Raw genomic sequence first — 16,521 nt, forward strand, 5'->3', positions numbered from 1 at the left:
CTTAGAACAGTGCAGGCTCCGGGGGGAAGGCCCTGGGTGGCTATCTCAGATCAATGAGTATTCACAGGATGGAGCGTGATTGACAGATCTGTCGCAGGCAAGTTGAGTCGGAGATCGTTAGGTCTGAAGAGCGATCGGAATCTCGGGTTTTTTTGAATGTTGACAGTTTGAATCGGACGGTGGATGCATTGATCAACAATTGTTCGTCGCTGTCAAGAATGGAACGTATTGTGGCATGGATGTTTCGATTTGCCTTTAATGCTCGAGCAATTAAAACAAAACGTAGGTTTGGTTGTTTGTCCATATGTTAAATTATGACCGTTCATAAGGCTTTAATCACGGCAATACAGCAAGTTTATTTCGGAAGCGAACTCGCAAGTATAAGAAAAACCGGACATATCAATTTAAACAGCAAGTTGATTTCCCTTAACCCGTTTTTGGATGAGAAGGGTATCATCAGGGTGGGAGGTAGACTGCAAAATGCATCAATGTCATTTGATCGAAAGCACCCCATCCTGCTACTCTCGAAGGTTCACTAGATTGCTATTCGAGCGCGAACATCGTAGATTACTACACGCAGGCCCACAGGCATTATTATACTCTATTCGCCGGCGGTATTGGACGGTTGGAGGGAAGAATGTCGCGAGAAGGGTCGTTCATGATTGCGTGATCTGTTTTCGTAACAAACCGAGAGCATTATCACAATTAATGGGGCGACTACGCGCAGATCGCCTGACTTCAAGGCGTCCATTTTTTGTTACCGGCATGGACTTTGCCGGACCAATTACAACGTTGGTCAATCGGGACCGCGGCAGAAAGACTAACAAATCTTATATTTCATTATTTATTTGCTTCGCTACGAAAACAATACATCTGGAGGCCGTTAGCGACTTGAGCGCGTCTTCATTTATTGCGGCACTGAGACGCTTCATCGGGCGTCGAGGCTGTCCGCAGCGCATTTATAGTGATAATGCGACCAATTTCGTAGGTGTTAAAAACGAAATCTATAATATCCAAAGACTCATCCAAGAATAACTTCAGAAATTAAATGATAAAGTTTGTTTATCCAACAACACAGAGTGGAAATTCATTCCCTCGTCCTCCCCTATGTGGGAGAAATTTAGGAAGCCGGTGTAAAATCATGTAAATTCCATTTGAAGCGAATCATCGGTAAGAAGTTGTTGATGTTTGAAGAGTTGAACACGGCTTTGATTCAGATCAAAGCGTGTTTAAATTCGCGGCCGATTTGTCAATCGCCTTCCACTCCTGATGATTTGCAGCCGCTTACACCGGGGCACTTTCTCATTGGAGAATCTCTAACGGAGCTAGCGGATATTGATATGAGCAACGCACCAATCAACCGCCTCGGTGGCAGTTGATACAGAAAATTAGGAGAGACTTTTCGAATAGATGAGGTCGAAAATATCTAACGTCATTGCAGAGTAGGAGTAAATGGAAAATCGAGAAACCAAATCTGAAAATCGACGATGTTGTATTAATTCAGGATAACAATGCGCCGCCGTTAAAATGGAAATTAGGGAAGGTTCTCAAAATTCACGAAGGAAGTGATCACAGAGTACGCGTTGTCACCTTGAAAACTGCAAACGGAACATGCAAAAGAGCGATTAACAAACTGTAAATTACCAATCGCTGACAACGATATAATAGAAAATTAATTTAAATTAATTAGCATTAATTTGGTGGAAGTATGTACAAACTTGTAGAGCAATAATTGATGGAACGACGTAGATTTGAAAATCGATGTATGTATCAAACCGTGCATGACAATTCCCAAGCAGGTGTGGACAAGGATTCTCGGTCGAAGAAATCCGGCGTACGTTAGTAGAGACATTCGCGATTGTATTGCTGAAGGAGAGTATAATTCTTGTAACGACGTTGTACAACGAATTATATATTATATTCGAATCGTAATAAAGTGACTCATTCGTAATACATTAAACCGTCTTCAATTATTAGATCAAGCCATTCAATCTAAGCTCAATATTTTAAATAAACGCTCCAATTTTTACAAACATGTAATATTAACAAAATATTTCTATGATACTAAAAAGTATTAAATAATATTTTTTAAATATACTAATTTTATTTTAATTTTTAATAATATTCTAGGAATAATAATTTCATATAATATTCTAGGAATAATAATTTTATGAATGCGTTCTTTTGCATGGTACGAAATTTTACGTACTCTATTTTGTACCTAAATTTAATTTTATTTTAAAAAAGTACATATTTACATTAATATTTCGAAAATACTATTTAACATAATTTTAATTTAAATAATTTTACATTATAGTACATTAATTAGAATATTATTTAACATTAAATGATATTGCGCGCCTACATGTAGAATATTATTTAACATTAAATAATATTGCGCAGCAACTCTTAGAAAACAACTCTCCACGCGCTTGGCAACCACGATCACGCGGTTGGATTTGGCGGCGGGCGAGACTAAATCCGCTATTTTTATTAATTTATAACTCTTTAATTATTGCAGAAATTGCAAAGTCCAATACCATTTGCGATATTTGCAATAATTTTTTAGTAATAAAATATTAAAGTCAGATAAATAAGAGTGCGCGGAGAGACAAGCGGTCGCTCGCCTGAGCCGTAGGACCGCGAGCCTCGGCGCGGTGCAGGGGCATGAGGGAGCGGTGCGGTTCCAAGCTATCTTTTTCCTCGCCGCGCGCCACTTACCGTCGCCTACAGTTGGGTGTGTGCGTGCGTGTGCTTGCGTGTGCTTGTGTGTGCGCGCGCGCGCGCGCGCGTGTGTGTGTGTGTGTGTGTGTGTGTGTGTGGGTGTGTGTGTGTGTACATAATATGTAAACATATTTTAAAATCGTATTGCAGAGTAACAGTCAAGTATAGTAAAGATTAATTTATATTGATTGCCTTATATTATTTATATTTACATGTAAGTCTCTTAATTTTTACATGAGAATGTATTATTTTTTGGTACATCAGTTTTCATAAAATCATTAGTAAAGTCATAAATATGAACTATTTATTGAGGAGAATACAAGTTATTGCGTGTTACATTTGCACAATAAAGTACATAACATTCTCAACAACTGTGTGGCCAAATTGCTTTTATCTATTATCAACTCATCTTCCATGTTTATTTGTTTTCAGCAGGCTCCTCGGGTGGGTTGAAGTTAAAGAAAATAACGCCTGACATTTTTATCTGAAAATAAAGTGCAGATATTATATACGTAAATATATTGTGTGCATAATCCATCTAATCTGTAATATTCAACAAATATATAAAGCTTGGAAATATAATAACAGTCTATTATTATATATTTATAACAAGATTTTATACAGAAAAATATCAATTCCAGTGCTAACAAAAACGTTTGCTCAATTCAATTTTTTTCTTTTAAATAATGATTCTTTTAACAAAGAATAGTTTCTTAGTAATAATCTTAAAATATACTCATCATAAATATTAGAAAAATTCATCGTGTACTTGAAAATAAAGTATGCTTTTTCCAAAAATATTATAATATTTTAGCGAATAAAAGTTCAAATAATAAGCAATTTTTAATTTAACTTAATATTCTCGATTGAAATATTAAATGATTAGGATTTAAAATATGTTACAATAAAAAATTTGATGAATTTACAACAAATAAACTTGAGAAATATTTGAAACAAGTTATACTTGATTACAAATATGTTATTGGACCGATAGTGTAACAACACAATGATAGTAAGAAAGCCTTCTATGGTCGTAGCTAGGTCTTAGTGCTTATATTTATTTATGTGATTTTATATACTTCTCCGAATTCAACCAGAATGTGCGCCGAATTAATTTTCGGTCATAACACAGCATGTCGAATAAGAATTAGTAACATCACTATTTATATTAAATTAATTAATTTAACATAATAATTGATGCTGATTTGCATCTATATACCCATTCCCCCCTGAAAACTATAAATAGTGATATTACTAATTCTTATTCGACATGCTGTGTTATGACCGAAAATTAATTCGGCGCACATTCTGGTTGAATTCGGAGAAGTATATAAAATCACATAAATAAATATAAGCACTAAGACCTAGCTACGACCAAAGAAGGCTTTCTTACTATCATTGTGTTGTTACACTATCGGTCCAATAACATATTTGTAATTTGAATCACGCGCCTAGAATGCGTTGTCACTCATATACCAATATTGCGAGAAATATCACTGTGCTCCAGTGGTCGAGGTGGTAAGACACCGGAACCGGAGATTCCGGAGGTGTCAGGTTCGAACCCTGGATGGAGTGTTATTTTTCGCAATAAATTTCTTACAGTTTTTTCAGGGGGGAATGAGTATATAGATCCAAATCAGCATCAAGTATTATATTAAATTAATTAATTTAATATAAATAATGATATTACTAATTCTTATTCGACATGCTGTGTTATGACCGAAAATTAATTCGGCGCACATTCTGGTTGAATTCGGAGAAGTATATAAAATCACATAAATAAATATAAGCACTAAGACCTAGCTACGACCGAAGAAGGCTTTCTTACTATCATTGTGAAGTTATATTTGATTAAAGTGATTTATTTTTATTAGAAGTGTGCAAATCAAACATTTGTCAACAAGGTCAAATTGAATCGAATTTGAAATTTTCATGTAGAATCAAATCAAATACTAATCAAATTCAAACCAAATTTCTTGTATATTTATATTAAGGGAGACCGGGGCAAATCGTTAGACGGGATAATTCGATATTTGGAAATATCTTTTTACGAGTACATATTAAAAATTTACTTTAAATACTGTGAACACGTCCTAATGTAACGATGTTGCTAACAAAGTTTTGTTGGTAACGGCGTCGTAGTAGTGAAAAATGTGTTTTGCGACAGTCGTAGTAATTTCTGATAGTCAGCATTTCTTTGAAATTTAAATAAGATAATAAGGTTTTTTGAAAACTTTGAATGTATCGTGTCCAGTTGAATGTATTTGAAACATTTCGTGTTTACTTTTTGCTGTGCGATGTCTATTTTTGTCGATCATACGCAATAATGCGCACAGTTGATGTTGTGGCTATTCGTAATACCTTCTTCTTCTTCTTTCTTTAATTTGGCACCCTGGGAATGGTCAGAGTGGGGACGATTCGGCCATTAAACAAGGTTATCACTAGTTACGATAGTAGATTATGTGGAATACAAAACAATAAATGGGAATACAAAATATAATTAGGCAAAATCTAAGGAGGATTGCATCAGCAATCCTAACCGCGCTTTTTCACTCTATTACAAACGCTTACTGGTACGCGGACAACCAGCGACTCCATTCTATTCGTAATACCGAGCACCGGGGCGATTCGTTAATACTGATTGCAGCGCCTAACCTAAGTGGGGTAACCCTAACCCTTTGGCTGTGTTACGAACGTCTGCGCTACGCAGAGTTAAGCATTGAGGTAAAGTTCTTCATTGATTTAGTTCAAACTTGATAATATTGTGTATTTTAGTACATAGAACATGACGATAAATATAAAATCGTCGCTCTTGAGCAGGTAAAAAGTTATAAAGCATTAAAGATTGACACTTGTGAGGTTAGGAAATCTGTCACACCGATGGCATAAAAAGACATGCAAACGTGTATGTTTGCATTTTTTTGTATACCTATATCCTTTTTTAAATAAAAAAAAGTCTTAACAACAGCTTTTTTATAGTCTTTCAACTTAAAACTCAAATTTCGGGATATTCTCGGACTAGTTACGAATTACCCCTGGCTTGGAGCTATTCATAATTTTTGGTATTGGTCGACATTTTTATATGTACTTCAAAGCAAGTACACTTCCATGTTCTATCTATACCGGCTTTGTGAAAAGGAAGATCCAACCTTTCAAACCGTCCCGTTTTTTTTTTTTTTTTTTTTTAATGAATATAGGACTCAGGAAACACAAAAGAAAAAAAGGTCTAACGAGTAAACCCCAATCTCCCCTATATACTAATTTAAAGGTAATAAAATATTTTCAATGATTTTCTTGGTCCTCCCACCATGGAATTAATAATATTATAATATATCTTGCGATTTCGTCGAAAATGACTCGAAATAGAATTAAAATATTGTATTTACACGTACAATTCAACACTCAATATATGTGTATCACAGCACTTGATCCTTATTTGCCATCAAACCATTTTGATATTTTTAATAACATTATAGATTCTTTTCAACAGACGAGAAAAAAATCACAAAAATTTTAGAAAATAATTGCAAAAAAAATGATGCATTAAGTAAAAACTTATAATAGATGCTAAACAATAAGTATAAAGATATACTGATAAATGAACAGGTTTATGTAAGGTGGAGTTTTGAATATTTTACACCGAGATATGTTAATTAAAAAAATTGATAATGGATAAATTGAAGGTACGATGGGAAATAAAGCCAAGAAATATGAGGATAAGATTAAAAGCAGATGTAAGAAAAATAGTTAAAAAATGTTGGCAGAAAAAAAATAATGAGTGAAAAGATGGACATGGTAAAAAAAGAGAAAAATGTTATAATAGGAATGGACAAGATATAGAGGCAATAAAGGTGAGAGATTGGAAAAGGAAATTTACAGATAAAATTAATAAGTAGGGAAAGAAAAGATAGTAAAAAAAAGAAAAGTATAATGAGAAATATAAGAGGACATTGGATTTGTATATTTTGTGCAAAAAGAGAAAATAAAGATAGAATTATAGAAAAAAATATATGAGAAAGAATTAGGGAGAGGAGTAAGAAAGAGAGGGGGGGAGAAGAGGGGGAAGAGGGAAATAGGTAGATTTAATATTTAAAGTATTATACAATAAATAAAGCACTTAAAGATAAAATTGTAATAGTCGATATAAAGTTGTGATAAAAGTGATAAGAAAATAGTAAAGAGAATGTACAAAAAAAAAATAATGTAAAATAATAAATAAAAAGAAATTGTGTAAAATGGTATAAATTAAATCCTCTTCTCGGCTAATTTTGAAGTAAAATAAATGCATACATATATACACCGCGTGCATGCGCGTACGCGGTGTATGCACGCACGCACGCACGCAGGGTGATTATTAATGGTTGAAATAACTAAGAAATGACTTACCGATTACACTCCATATAATTTATATGGAGTGAAACTTTATTAGAGAAATATAAGGGATCAATTTTTAATTTTGGGTTCTAAATATTGTAAAATTATAATACAAACCTATGAGATTGTTGAAATAAATTTACTAAAACAATAAAAGAGTTCTGGAAATCGACAATCAGACATAAGAATTTGTTTGTGCTGATACAAGATTGTTTGCGCAAAGATGTAAATAAAATAATTAAAATGAGCAATTGATTCGAAATGAATGACTCGATATCCTCAAACTATTGGAATTTAAATCTTTCAGATTCAAAAACAAATCGAATTAAATTTATTGTGATTTGAATTTTCGAATTCGAATTATTCGCACGGACAGGATCCAATAGTGCAAGGTGCGATAGCCTACTAACCAATCATCTTGACTTATCTAACCCAACCAACAGAAAAACTCTATGCAGCTGCGAGTGGTGGTGTGCTATCATTCTCGTGTGCTCGGGATCCGCCCTATTTGCACACTAGTATTTTTCTGTGTGTATTCTTATAAATTATAAGAGTAAATCTTACTCTTTTAAGTCCACATCAGTCTAGCAAGGATCGGAGATTGAAAATTACGAGTTAGGGATAGAGCCATTAAAGCCATTCAACCAATAAATTAAAATAAAAATTATCTAGTCGAATTCTAATCATTAATTTGCAATCCTCAATTTTCAATAAATAGTCTGATGCGGGCTTTACAAATTATAAGAGTATTGTTTTGTACTTTAATGTATTTAAATTTTTGAAGGTAACGTAAAATATACGTACATAAGTTATAGTGCTAATTAGGACAGCAAGTCCTGCGATTAACTGGGCATTGTAAACCTTTTGTCTTGCGTCATAGTGTTCTTTCCATGGCCCGCATGGTTGAGGTATGTCATTTATTGTCGGCAATTTAACATCCACTGCTGCATGTGAGCTGGCGGAACGAGTGCCTTTACATAAAAAAAAAATTGCACATTAGATGCAACACTAGAGAAAAACCACCAATACTAGTATATCATTTTGTTTTCGAATATTTCTTAAACAAAAGCTAAAAGTAAAACTAAATGTGAATACAAACTAGAAAGTGTCTTCTATTAGATGGTATAACTATTTTTATTTTATTTCGTATTTTGTAATAATTTAATGGGTAAAACCCCTGTTTAGGGAAGCCTCCTCCGATGACTTTAGTCTTGATGTATGTTGTCAATGACTCTGAGTGACTTTCAAGAGATTTTAACCGTCGCTCGTTATTAAAAAGTTATAATTATAAAAAGATTGTAAAAATTATCTCTACAATTGTAAAAATTATCTCTACATGATATAAGATCAATAAAAACACGATTTCACTGATCTACAAATACAAATTTTTGTTTTATTTAAAAACATGCTTCGTAACCACATACGAAAAGTGCGCAAATTTGAAACACGCATGTAAATGCATTATGATTTCAATGATGAATGAATATATCAAATCGTTGTGTTAGGTTAAAAGAAAATGCGCAATTAATTTTACTTAAAGTTTTTACTTTACAATAATATAAAGTTTAAAAAAACACTCATATGACTTCTTCTGCAATCAATAATTCCGTTTTTTTTTTGTAATTTTTCTAAACCTGGTGGACAAATTATTATTTTCTGCTTTTAGAGGATCTCATAAACAGTTTCTAATATATAATTTGGGTTCTAGACTAAAAATGGCCTTCGACATTCTCTTTTATAAAAATAACTAGTTAAAATTTAATCCTTTTACCTTATAAGTTTTTTTAGCATCTTGTTAGTGTATATGTGAAACCATTATATTCGACTCTATTTTTTCTACCTTAAAGTAATAAAGAAAATGTGAAAAAAATGCATGAATTATCTATCAACATTGTAGTTGAAAATTTTGTAGTCTTATCTGTTTTTACAAAGAAGTGTACCAATGTACGCTGTAGAACAGTTTTATGTTCCAAACCGCGCTACGAGAAAAATATGAAAGAGAAAAATATAAACAAAACAATTGTAGGAAGCTACAAATATGTAAAATGATTTAATGTTATCAATAATACTCACTATTGTTTAAAGTGTTTAAACTAAGGTACTTGAGCCGAATAAGGCCCAGTACTAAATAAGGCCCATTTTTTAATTTACCATTTAAAAACCCGTTTTATATTTGAAATATATGCTTAAAAGATATGTCGTAGGAAGTAGATAAAAATTGAATAGGAAATTAATACCGGAGGCAACACGTTTATTCAGTGCAACGAAAGTTTGTAACAAAATGGGTAAATCAGTCGTTTTTATAAAAATATGTTGTAAATTTAATAAATATACATTATTTTATGGTTTATTACAACATATTATATTATTCAACTTTCTAACTGTAGGAAAAAACAAATATGTATATTAATTTTTTGGAATATACTTTTTTATAAATAATGTATTAATAAATAAGGCCCACTTGTACATTTATCGTTATAGCTATTGTCATTTGTTTATGTATGTGGCTTGCAACAGAGAATAACGATTTTCAATGATACTAACTTTCCATAAGCTAAAATTGCACTAAAATAGCCAGAATTTCTTAAAGTTAAAATATTAATTATAGACAAAATTAAAAATAATTGTGATGTTTTACTAGTAAAATAGATCGTAAAGGATTTCATATTTGTGATTAATAATTATTTTAACAGTGAGTTGAAAAATAATACTTAATTCCTTTGTTATTTTCAATTTATTTTTAATTCGGGCCTTATTAAAAACACAAGAATTTAATAAGGCCCAATATCAGAGTTTAAAAACATTTCTTTTTTATTTACTTAAAAATGTTTTATATAGAAGATAATTTCATTTTGGCGAGTGGTTAAAATAAAAATTTTATTCTCATTTAGTTTATTTCAATATCTTTGTAAATAGAATTTATAAAAAATAAAATAAGTTAGGTGGGCTTTATTCGGCTCGGTACCTTATGCAATTTGCAAAAGAAAATTAAAAATTAGAATTTTAGAATCAGTTTTCTCGGTGGACACTACCGATAAATAATAATTATGTTGTGTATTTTATACGACATAATTATGTCTTACGTTCTATTCATTATGTTACATTTTAATATTCATTGAGAAAATTGATTCTAAAATTCTAATTTCTATTCCAAATATCTAATATTCCGCTTGCAACCCAGACATTATTCTCTTAGTTTGTATGTATTTCTATAATATTTTCAACTTAATTATGCGTTTGTGTGTGTAAAAAAATGACGATTTCAATTTTAATATAATTATTCAATTTCAATTCAAATAATACATTTCTAAGTAATTTAATAGAGCTCGGAAGTTCGATCATGAAACTTTTTCCTTAGGGCAAAAACGTGAAAAATAAAAATGTTTTCCATTGAAGTTAATGGAAAAATTTTTCACGTTTCCACTCTTGGGAAAAAATCATGATTGAGCCCCCAAGAATTAAATTAAATGTATAAAGATAATGCTAATAAAGAGCCAATCCAATCCAATCAAATGGTATTGGTACCAGTCCCTCTGTCCAAACGCAGAGACCATACAACCACATTCCAAAGTTACAGAGTTAACCAAAGGTTTCATATGATTTTCTTCCAATGTTCACAAATAAAGTAAAAAATGTAATAGACCGCAACACAAAATTCAATGATTCTATCAGGAATCTTGCAAAAAATCTGTATGAATAAGTACATCTGGACACTCACATGTCCCCAAACAGACTCTAATAAAAAACCAACACAGGTTATTCGTGTGTAACATTTAACTTTATTATTCAATAAAATTAATAATATAGACGTTTTGATCATATATTTAGACCAGGGCTTGGTATAAATTGCACATTTGACCAATTTTTAGCTAGCGCTATTCCCCTTACCTTAATTATCAATCTGCACACAATATCTTAGGCCAATATTCATAATCAATTCTTATATTTAAGATCATCTCAAATATCATCTTAAGATTTCATCAACCAATCAGAAAGCTGTATTAGCATCTTAAGACATTATTTAAGATGATTTTAAAATAAGAATTGATTATAAATACCAGCCTCTGTGTCAAACAGCATTTGGATTATATGAGAAGTAGTGAAGTAAGTAATGAAGCACAAGCCACCATTGATTCGAAATTATGCTGTATACTTTTTATCCTTTGTTCTACCTGCTGTATATTTTTTATCCTTTATCTTATCATGAGCACGAGGAACATAGCTGACTTAATGGTTAAGATATACACAGCATACCTTTATGTACAATAGTTTGTAATAACTGTTGTTAATCGATTATACACCTGTCTTAAGAATTATAATTATCACTATAATTGTTAATAACTTATACTGAAGATGGTCCAAACTATAGGATGAAAACGTCTACATTGTTAAAAACTTTATTAAATAATAAAGTTATATATATATACATATATATATATATATATATATATATATATTAGGATGGTCCTTACTTTGGATATTTTCAAATTTTTATGCTCCCAGAGGTTTAAACACTTCCAAATTAATAAAAAAAAATTCCCTAAAAATTTGAACTCTTAATATCAACTCTAAGATAGTCCGCATGGCAGCCTAAGTTTCTTGAGGCTGCCTCATTTAAATCATCGAAGTTACTCCAGTTTTTTGAATGGTTTCAAATAATTAGATATTTTTTGAACATAAGTTTATCAGAATGTAATGAAAATGAATGTTTTAACAAGGGTTTAATGTTGGTTAAAAGTTTAAAGATTGTTAATGACATAGCAAAGCGTGCAGTTAAATTAATTGAAGATTATTATGGTATATTAAGTAAAAACCAGAGCAACAACAGTTTACAGTCCAATTATTATCAGAATATAATCAAAATTATTCTGATACTCAAAAAGTTCAATTGTTGAAAATATGAAAATAGATTCATAAAGTTCATCAAAGCTTAAAACAAAACACTTTTATATTATTTTCCCTTCTTTAAAATTTTCTATTTTTTGGTATAAATAAATTTTCAGTTTTTTTTATCTATAAAAAATATGTATTGGTCACAATATCAACAAATAATTTTTGTTTCTTATGTATAATAATAAAGTTTTAAGATAATGGAAATACATAAACTCTTGTAACCTTCAAGAAATATGTAATATATTTTATGGTACAACTGTTTATTTTGTAAATATACTTGAAAACATTGATTTTATTTTAATTGAACTTTGACCTCGAATAACTTTTAAACCAGTAGACTTACCAAAAAATCATAAGACCTTTCTTGTAGAGCGTTAAATTCTCTACACAAATAGCTACTTGTCATAATTTTAGGATTATTCGTAAAAGACATACTGAATTTCGAAGAATAAAAGAAGTTTTTTACATGTTATTTCCATAAGAAACTGTCCCAAAATTCGCGCATTCGGAGTACAAGATGTGATACTTTATGATAAAAGAAACAACTTTTTCCGTTAGCAAAATTGCATGCGACAAGTAGTTTTTGCAAGGGAGCACGTTAAAGTTAACGAATAAGCGTTCTTCGCTCTGCGGCGCTCAGGGCCGACGCGCGCGTTCCTCACTCACTTGTACCTAGTCATTGGCTAATGGTTGTAAGTAATGTCTTAAGATGCTGATACAATTCTGTTATAATTAGTTATGACATTTTAAGACTGTAGAATCAATGAATATCGGCCGTTAACCTCTTCCGTATTGCTTAAAATATGAAAAGTTAATAAATTAAATATTGATTTCATTCCTTACATAAGAAATGAATAAAAAGTTATCTGATTCCGTAGGTTTATTTGAAAATAAAGATTAAAAAAAAACAAAGAATTTGTTTAAAATTATTAATTTTTTAATGTTATAATTATTACATAATTATGTAAAATTAGTAATAGTAATAGAATCGTATCAGCATCTTAAGACATTACTTATAATCATTATCCAACGACTAGGTACAAGTGAATAAGAAGCGCGCGCGCCGGCCCTGAGCGCCGCAGAGCCAAGAACGCTTATTCGTTAACTTTAACGTGCTCTCCTGCAAAAACTACTTGTCGCACGCAATTTTGCTAAAGGAAAAAGTTGCTTCTTTTATCGTAAAGTATCACGTCTTCTATTCCGATTGCGCAAATTTTGGGACACCCTGTATATATTTTTAACTGCATATATTTATTAATAATACACTTATTCAACGTTTTTGTACGAGACAAACGAATTCAGCTATATACATACATATATATATTTACATACAAATCAGTGTTGGCTCTTTATTGGCATTAACATTATAAATCTAATAATTTTCTGATTTAAAATAGTTTTTCCCTTAAAAGAATGTTAAATGATACACTACCAAGTCAAAATTGTATCATAAAGAATCAGATGAAATAAAATATTTACTGAAGTAAAGAAAAAGTTCTTTAATAAACTATAAAATTTTATTATACTTGTATACAGATATTACCAATTTCTTATAAATTAAAAATTATCATTTTGTCTAAATATATAAATCCAAATTAGAAAATATCGATTATAGAATTTATTGTTAAAGACACATGAATCCTAATAGAGTTCAATGAAATTTTCATGGAATTTCAATGAATATGCCATGAAATTTTATGTAATAACAGGTATTTTAAAGGAAACATTTAATGAAAATATAATGAAAGAGGATCAGTAAAAAGACCTGTTTTTTGGCCCATTTTTTGAACTTCGAATTTCAAACTTTTTTTATGCCAAATAGTACTATATAATGGAACATTAATCCCAGAAAAATTTGAAGATGAGTATAAGCGTTCCAGAGATATAAAGGGTTGAAAATGATGGTTTCTCATAACACAGGGTGCCGTTTTTAGACTTTTTTTCTTTGTTTGAATAAAAGTTAGCATTTTCTATTGTATTTTTGCGCGCTGAAGACGAATCTGGTAAACAAATTGCTCTATCACGTCAGATTTCTTAGAAAAGTGTCAAAAATGATCATTTTTACCTCATCATGGCATTAAAAAAAATCTATTTCTATCTAATATATATATATATATATATATAACAAAGTGAAACATTGTTCTTATAGATTTTTATCCTGGATTGAAATATGACCTTAGTCTCGGACCTTATCAAATACGCAATGCGATTTCATACTATGCAGAACATCAGAAAGAAGGAATATTCTTGGTGCAGAAGTTTAATCTAAGATCAAAGCACCTGTCAGCAGCTTTGAACTATGAGAAGTATAACATCTCAGTTGAAAAACCTACATTGATTAAGGCGCATATGAAATCTCGTTACCATGGTGGTCAGTACCATTACATTTTTATTTTGATAAAGCAAAAACTGAATGAGATTCTATTCGTGAGTACTATTGTACTTGTCAAAGTAGTGCTTGGACTGTAGATTGTTGCAGTCATGTAATGACAATTGTATGGTTTCTTGGATTTGCTCAATATCATGGGATACAAATAACCAATCCTGAAATATGCAATGTATCTATCACAATTCATAAAACAACCCTGCATAGTGAGAGGCAAGGAAACTCTCAGTAGAAAAGCATCTCGATCCATGAAAGGCGGTGTCATGTGTTACTTCAACTTCATCTATCTCGGGGAGTTTTCATACTAGAGAAAAACTAAGGTTATATTTCAATCCAGGATAAAAATCCATAAGAAACAATGTTTCGCTTCGTTATATATATATATTTTTTAGATAGATAGAAATAGATTTTTTTTTAACGCCATGATGAGGTAAAAATGATCATTTTTGACACTTTTCTAAGAAATCTGATGTGATAGAGCAATTTTCTTACCAGATTCGTGTTCAGCGTGCAAAAATACAAAAGGAAATGGTAACTTATTCAAACAAAAAAAGTCTAAAAACGGCGGTCTGTGTTATGAGAAACTATCACTTTCAACCCTTTATATCTCCCGAACCGCGCTTATGCTCATCTTCAAATTTTTCTGGGATTAATGTTCCATTATATAGTATTATTTAGCATAAAGAAGTTTGAAATTCGAGGTCCAAGAAATGGGCCAATTTTACTGACCCTCTTTCAATGAAAAATTTTTAATACAATTCAATAAAAAAGTAAGAAAATGTTATTGAAATTACAATGAATTGTTTATGAAATTATTTATTCAAATATTTCAAAATAAAAAAAATTTAATAAAATTTTAGCAAAATATCAAAATTTAAAATTTTTCCAGAGAAAAAGAGAGAAGAGCTGACATGCATTATGTAAGATATAAAACTGATAAGAATCACGCATTGGAACGAGTACTCTAAAGCAATGAAAATTTTACCGTTTTTAAAGTTGCGAACGATCGGCCGCAATATATGTCTAAGCATTTCGATGGAATTGATCTATACTCAGTGCAACCACGAAAAATTTGCGAAATGTGACACAGAACAGATAAAATTATCAGAGAACACAGAACATGTACTATGAGAAATGAAAGCTTTGTATTTAGCATGAGAAACAAAAAGCAAGACCCAGCCATCTGGGGGTCGATCATGTAACATTTTCCCTAGGACGGAAACGTGCCGTTTGTTTTCTGTTCCTGAACTCCCTGAATTAGTGTGCACTTAAAATGAAATAGATATATATTTGAAAGTTAGTGGAAGCAAGAAGGAACGTTCCAGTGCAGTCTAGTGCTGGGGGTCAATCATAAGGCTTGTTTTCTATTCCTGCACTAGACTGCACTGGAACGTTCCTTCTTGCTTTCGCTAACTTTGAAACATCTATCTATTTCATTTTAAGTGTACACTTATTTAGAGAGTTCAGGAACAGAAAACAAACGGATAGGCTTGTTTTCTATTCCTGCACTAGATTGCACTGGAACGTTCCTTCTTGTTTTCATTAACTTTCAAATATATATCTATTTCACTTTAAGTGCACACTAATTCAGGGAGTTCAGGGGGTCGATCATGAAACTTTTTCCCTAGGGCGGAAACGTGAAAAGTGAAAATGTTTACCATTGAAGTTAATAGAGAAATTTTTCACTTTTCACGTTTCCGCCTTAGGGAAAAAGTTTCATGATCGACCCCCTGGAACAGAAAACAAACAGCATGTAATTTCACGTGGAACTTTTCACGTTTCACTTTTCACTTTTCATTTTTCATTTTTCACTCATAGAGAGTTCACGTGAATCTTTTCACGCACAGCGATTATGTATGAATAATGCGCGGAAGTTTAGTTTGCGTTCCGAAATTCACCATTAGAGGGTCTGTCATTGCAACTATCAAGCGATCGTGAAAAAGGTTTCTACCTGCTTTATAATATAACTTTTACTGTAAAAATTTTATTATATAAAAAAAAATTGTAAAAAAAATATTCATAAATAAATAGCAATATTTCTTAGTTATATTGCATAAACTTAATTTACAAATATAATATATATTACATTTATTTTTAATGATCCATATATTGTAACAACTATTTTATTATGTAGTAATCTAATA

At 31.2% G+C, this 16,521-nt stretch overlaps 1 protein-coding gene across 1 annotated transcript; it reads right to left on the bottom strand.

Annotated features, from left to right (window-relative positions):
• Positions 1-3,006: 3,006 nt before the first annotated feature.
• On the bottom strand, positions 3,007-15,564 carry LOC105201600. Its single transcript, XM_026141469.2, has 3 exons — positions 15,363-15,564; positions 7,903-8,069; positions 3,007-3,208 (listed from the first exon to the last, which is right to left on the bottom strand). Exons 1-3 carry the CDS (start codon positions 15,406-15,408, stop codon positions 3,143-3,145), a joined length of 279 nt encoding a protein of 92 aa, XP_025997254.1. The 5' UTR covers positions 15,409-15,564; the 3' UTR covers positions 3,007-3,142.
• Between the last annotated feature and the right edge of the window lie 957 nt (positions 15,565-16,521).

This window comes from Solenopsis invicta, chromosome 9, assembly GCF_016802725.1.
Source record: "Solenopsis invicta isolate M01_SB chromosome 9, UNIL_Sinv_3.0, whole genome shotgun sequence".
In the NCBI taxonomy this organism is placed as follows: Eukaryota; Metazoa; Arthropoda; class Insecta; order Hymenoptera; family Formicidae; genus Solenopsis; species Solenopsis invicta.

What these genes read in the sequence shown, in the direction of transcription:
- LOC105201600 (XM_026141469.2), bottom strand. Translation starts at nt 15,408, where the DNA reads ATGCTTAGACATATATTGCGGCCGATCGTTCGCAACTTTAAAAACG. An exon ending in CGTTCGCAACTTTAAAAACG is followed by an intron (nt 8,070 to 15,362) that starts GTAAAATTTTCA and finishes TTTTATGTAAAG; the next exon opens with GCACTCGTTCCGCCAGCTCA. An exon ending in TAATTAGCACTATAACTTAT is followed by an intron (nt 3,209 to 7,902) that starts GTACGTATATTT and finishes CTTTATTTTCAG; the next exon opens with ATAAAAATGTCAGGCGTTAT.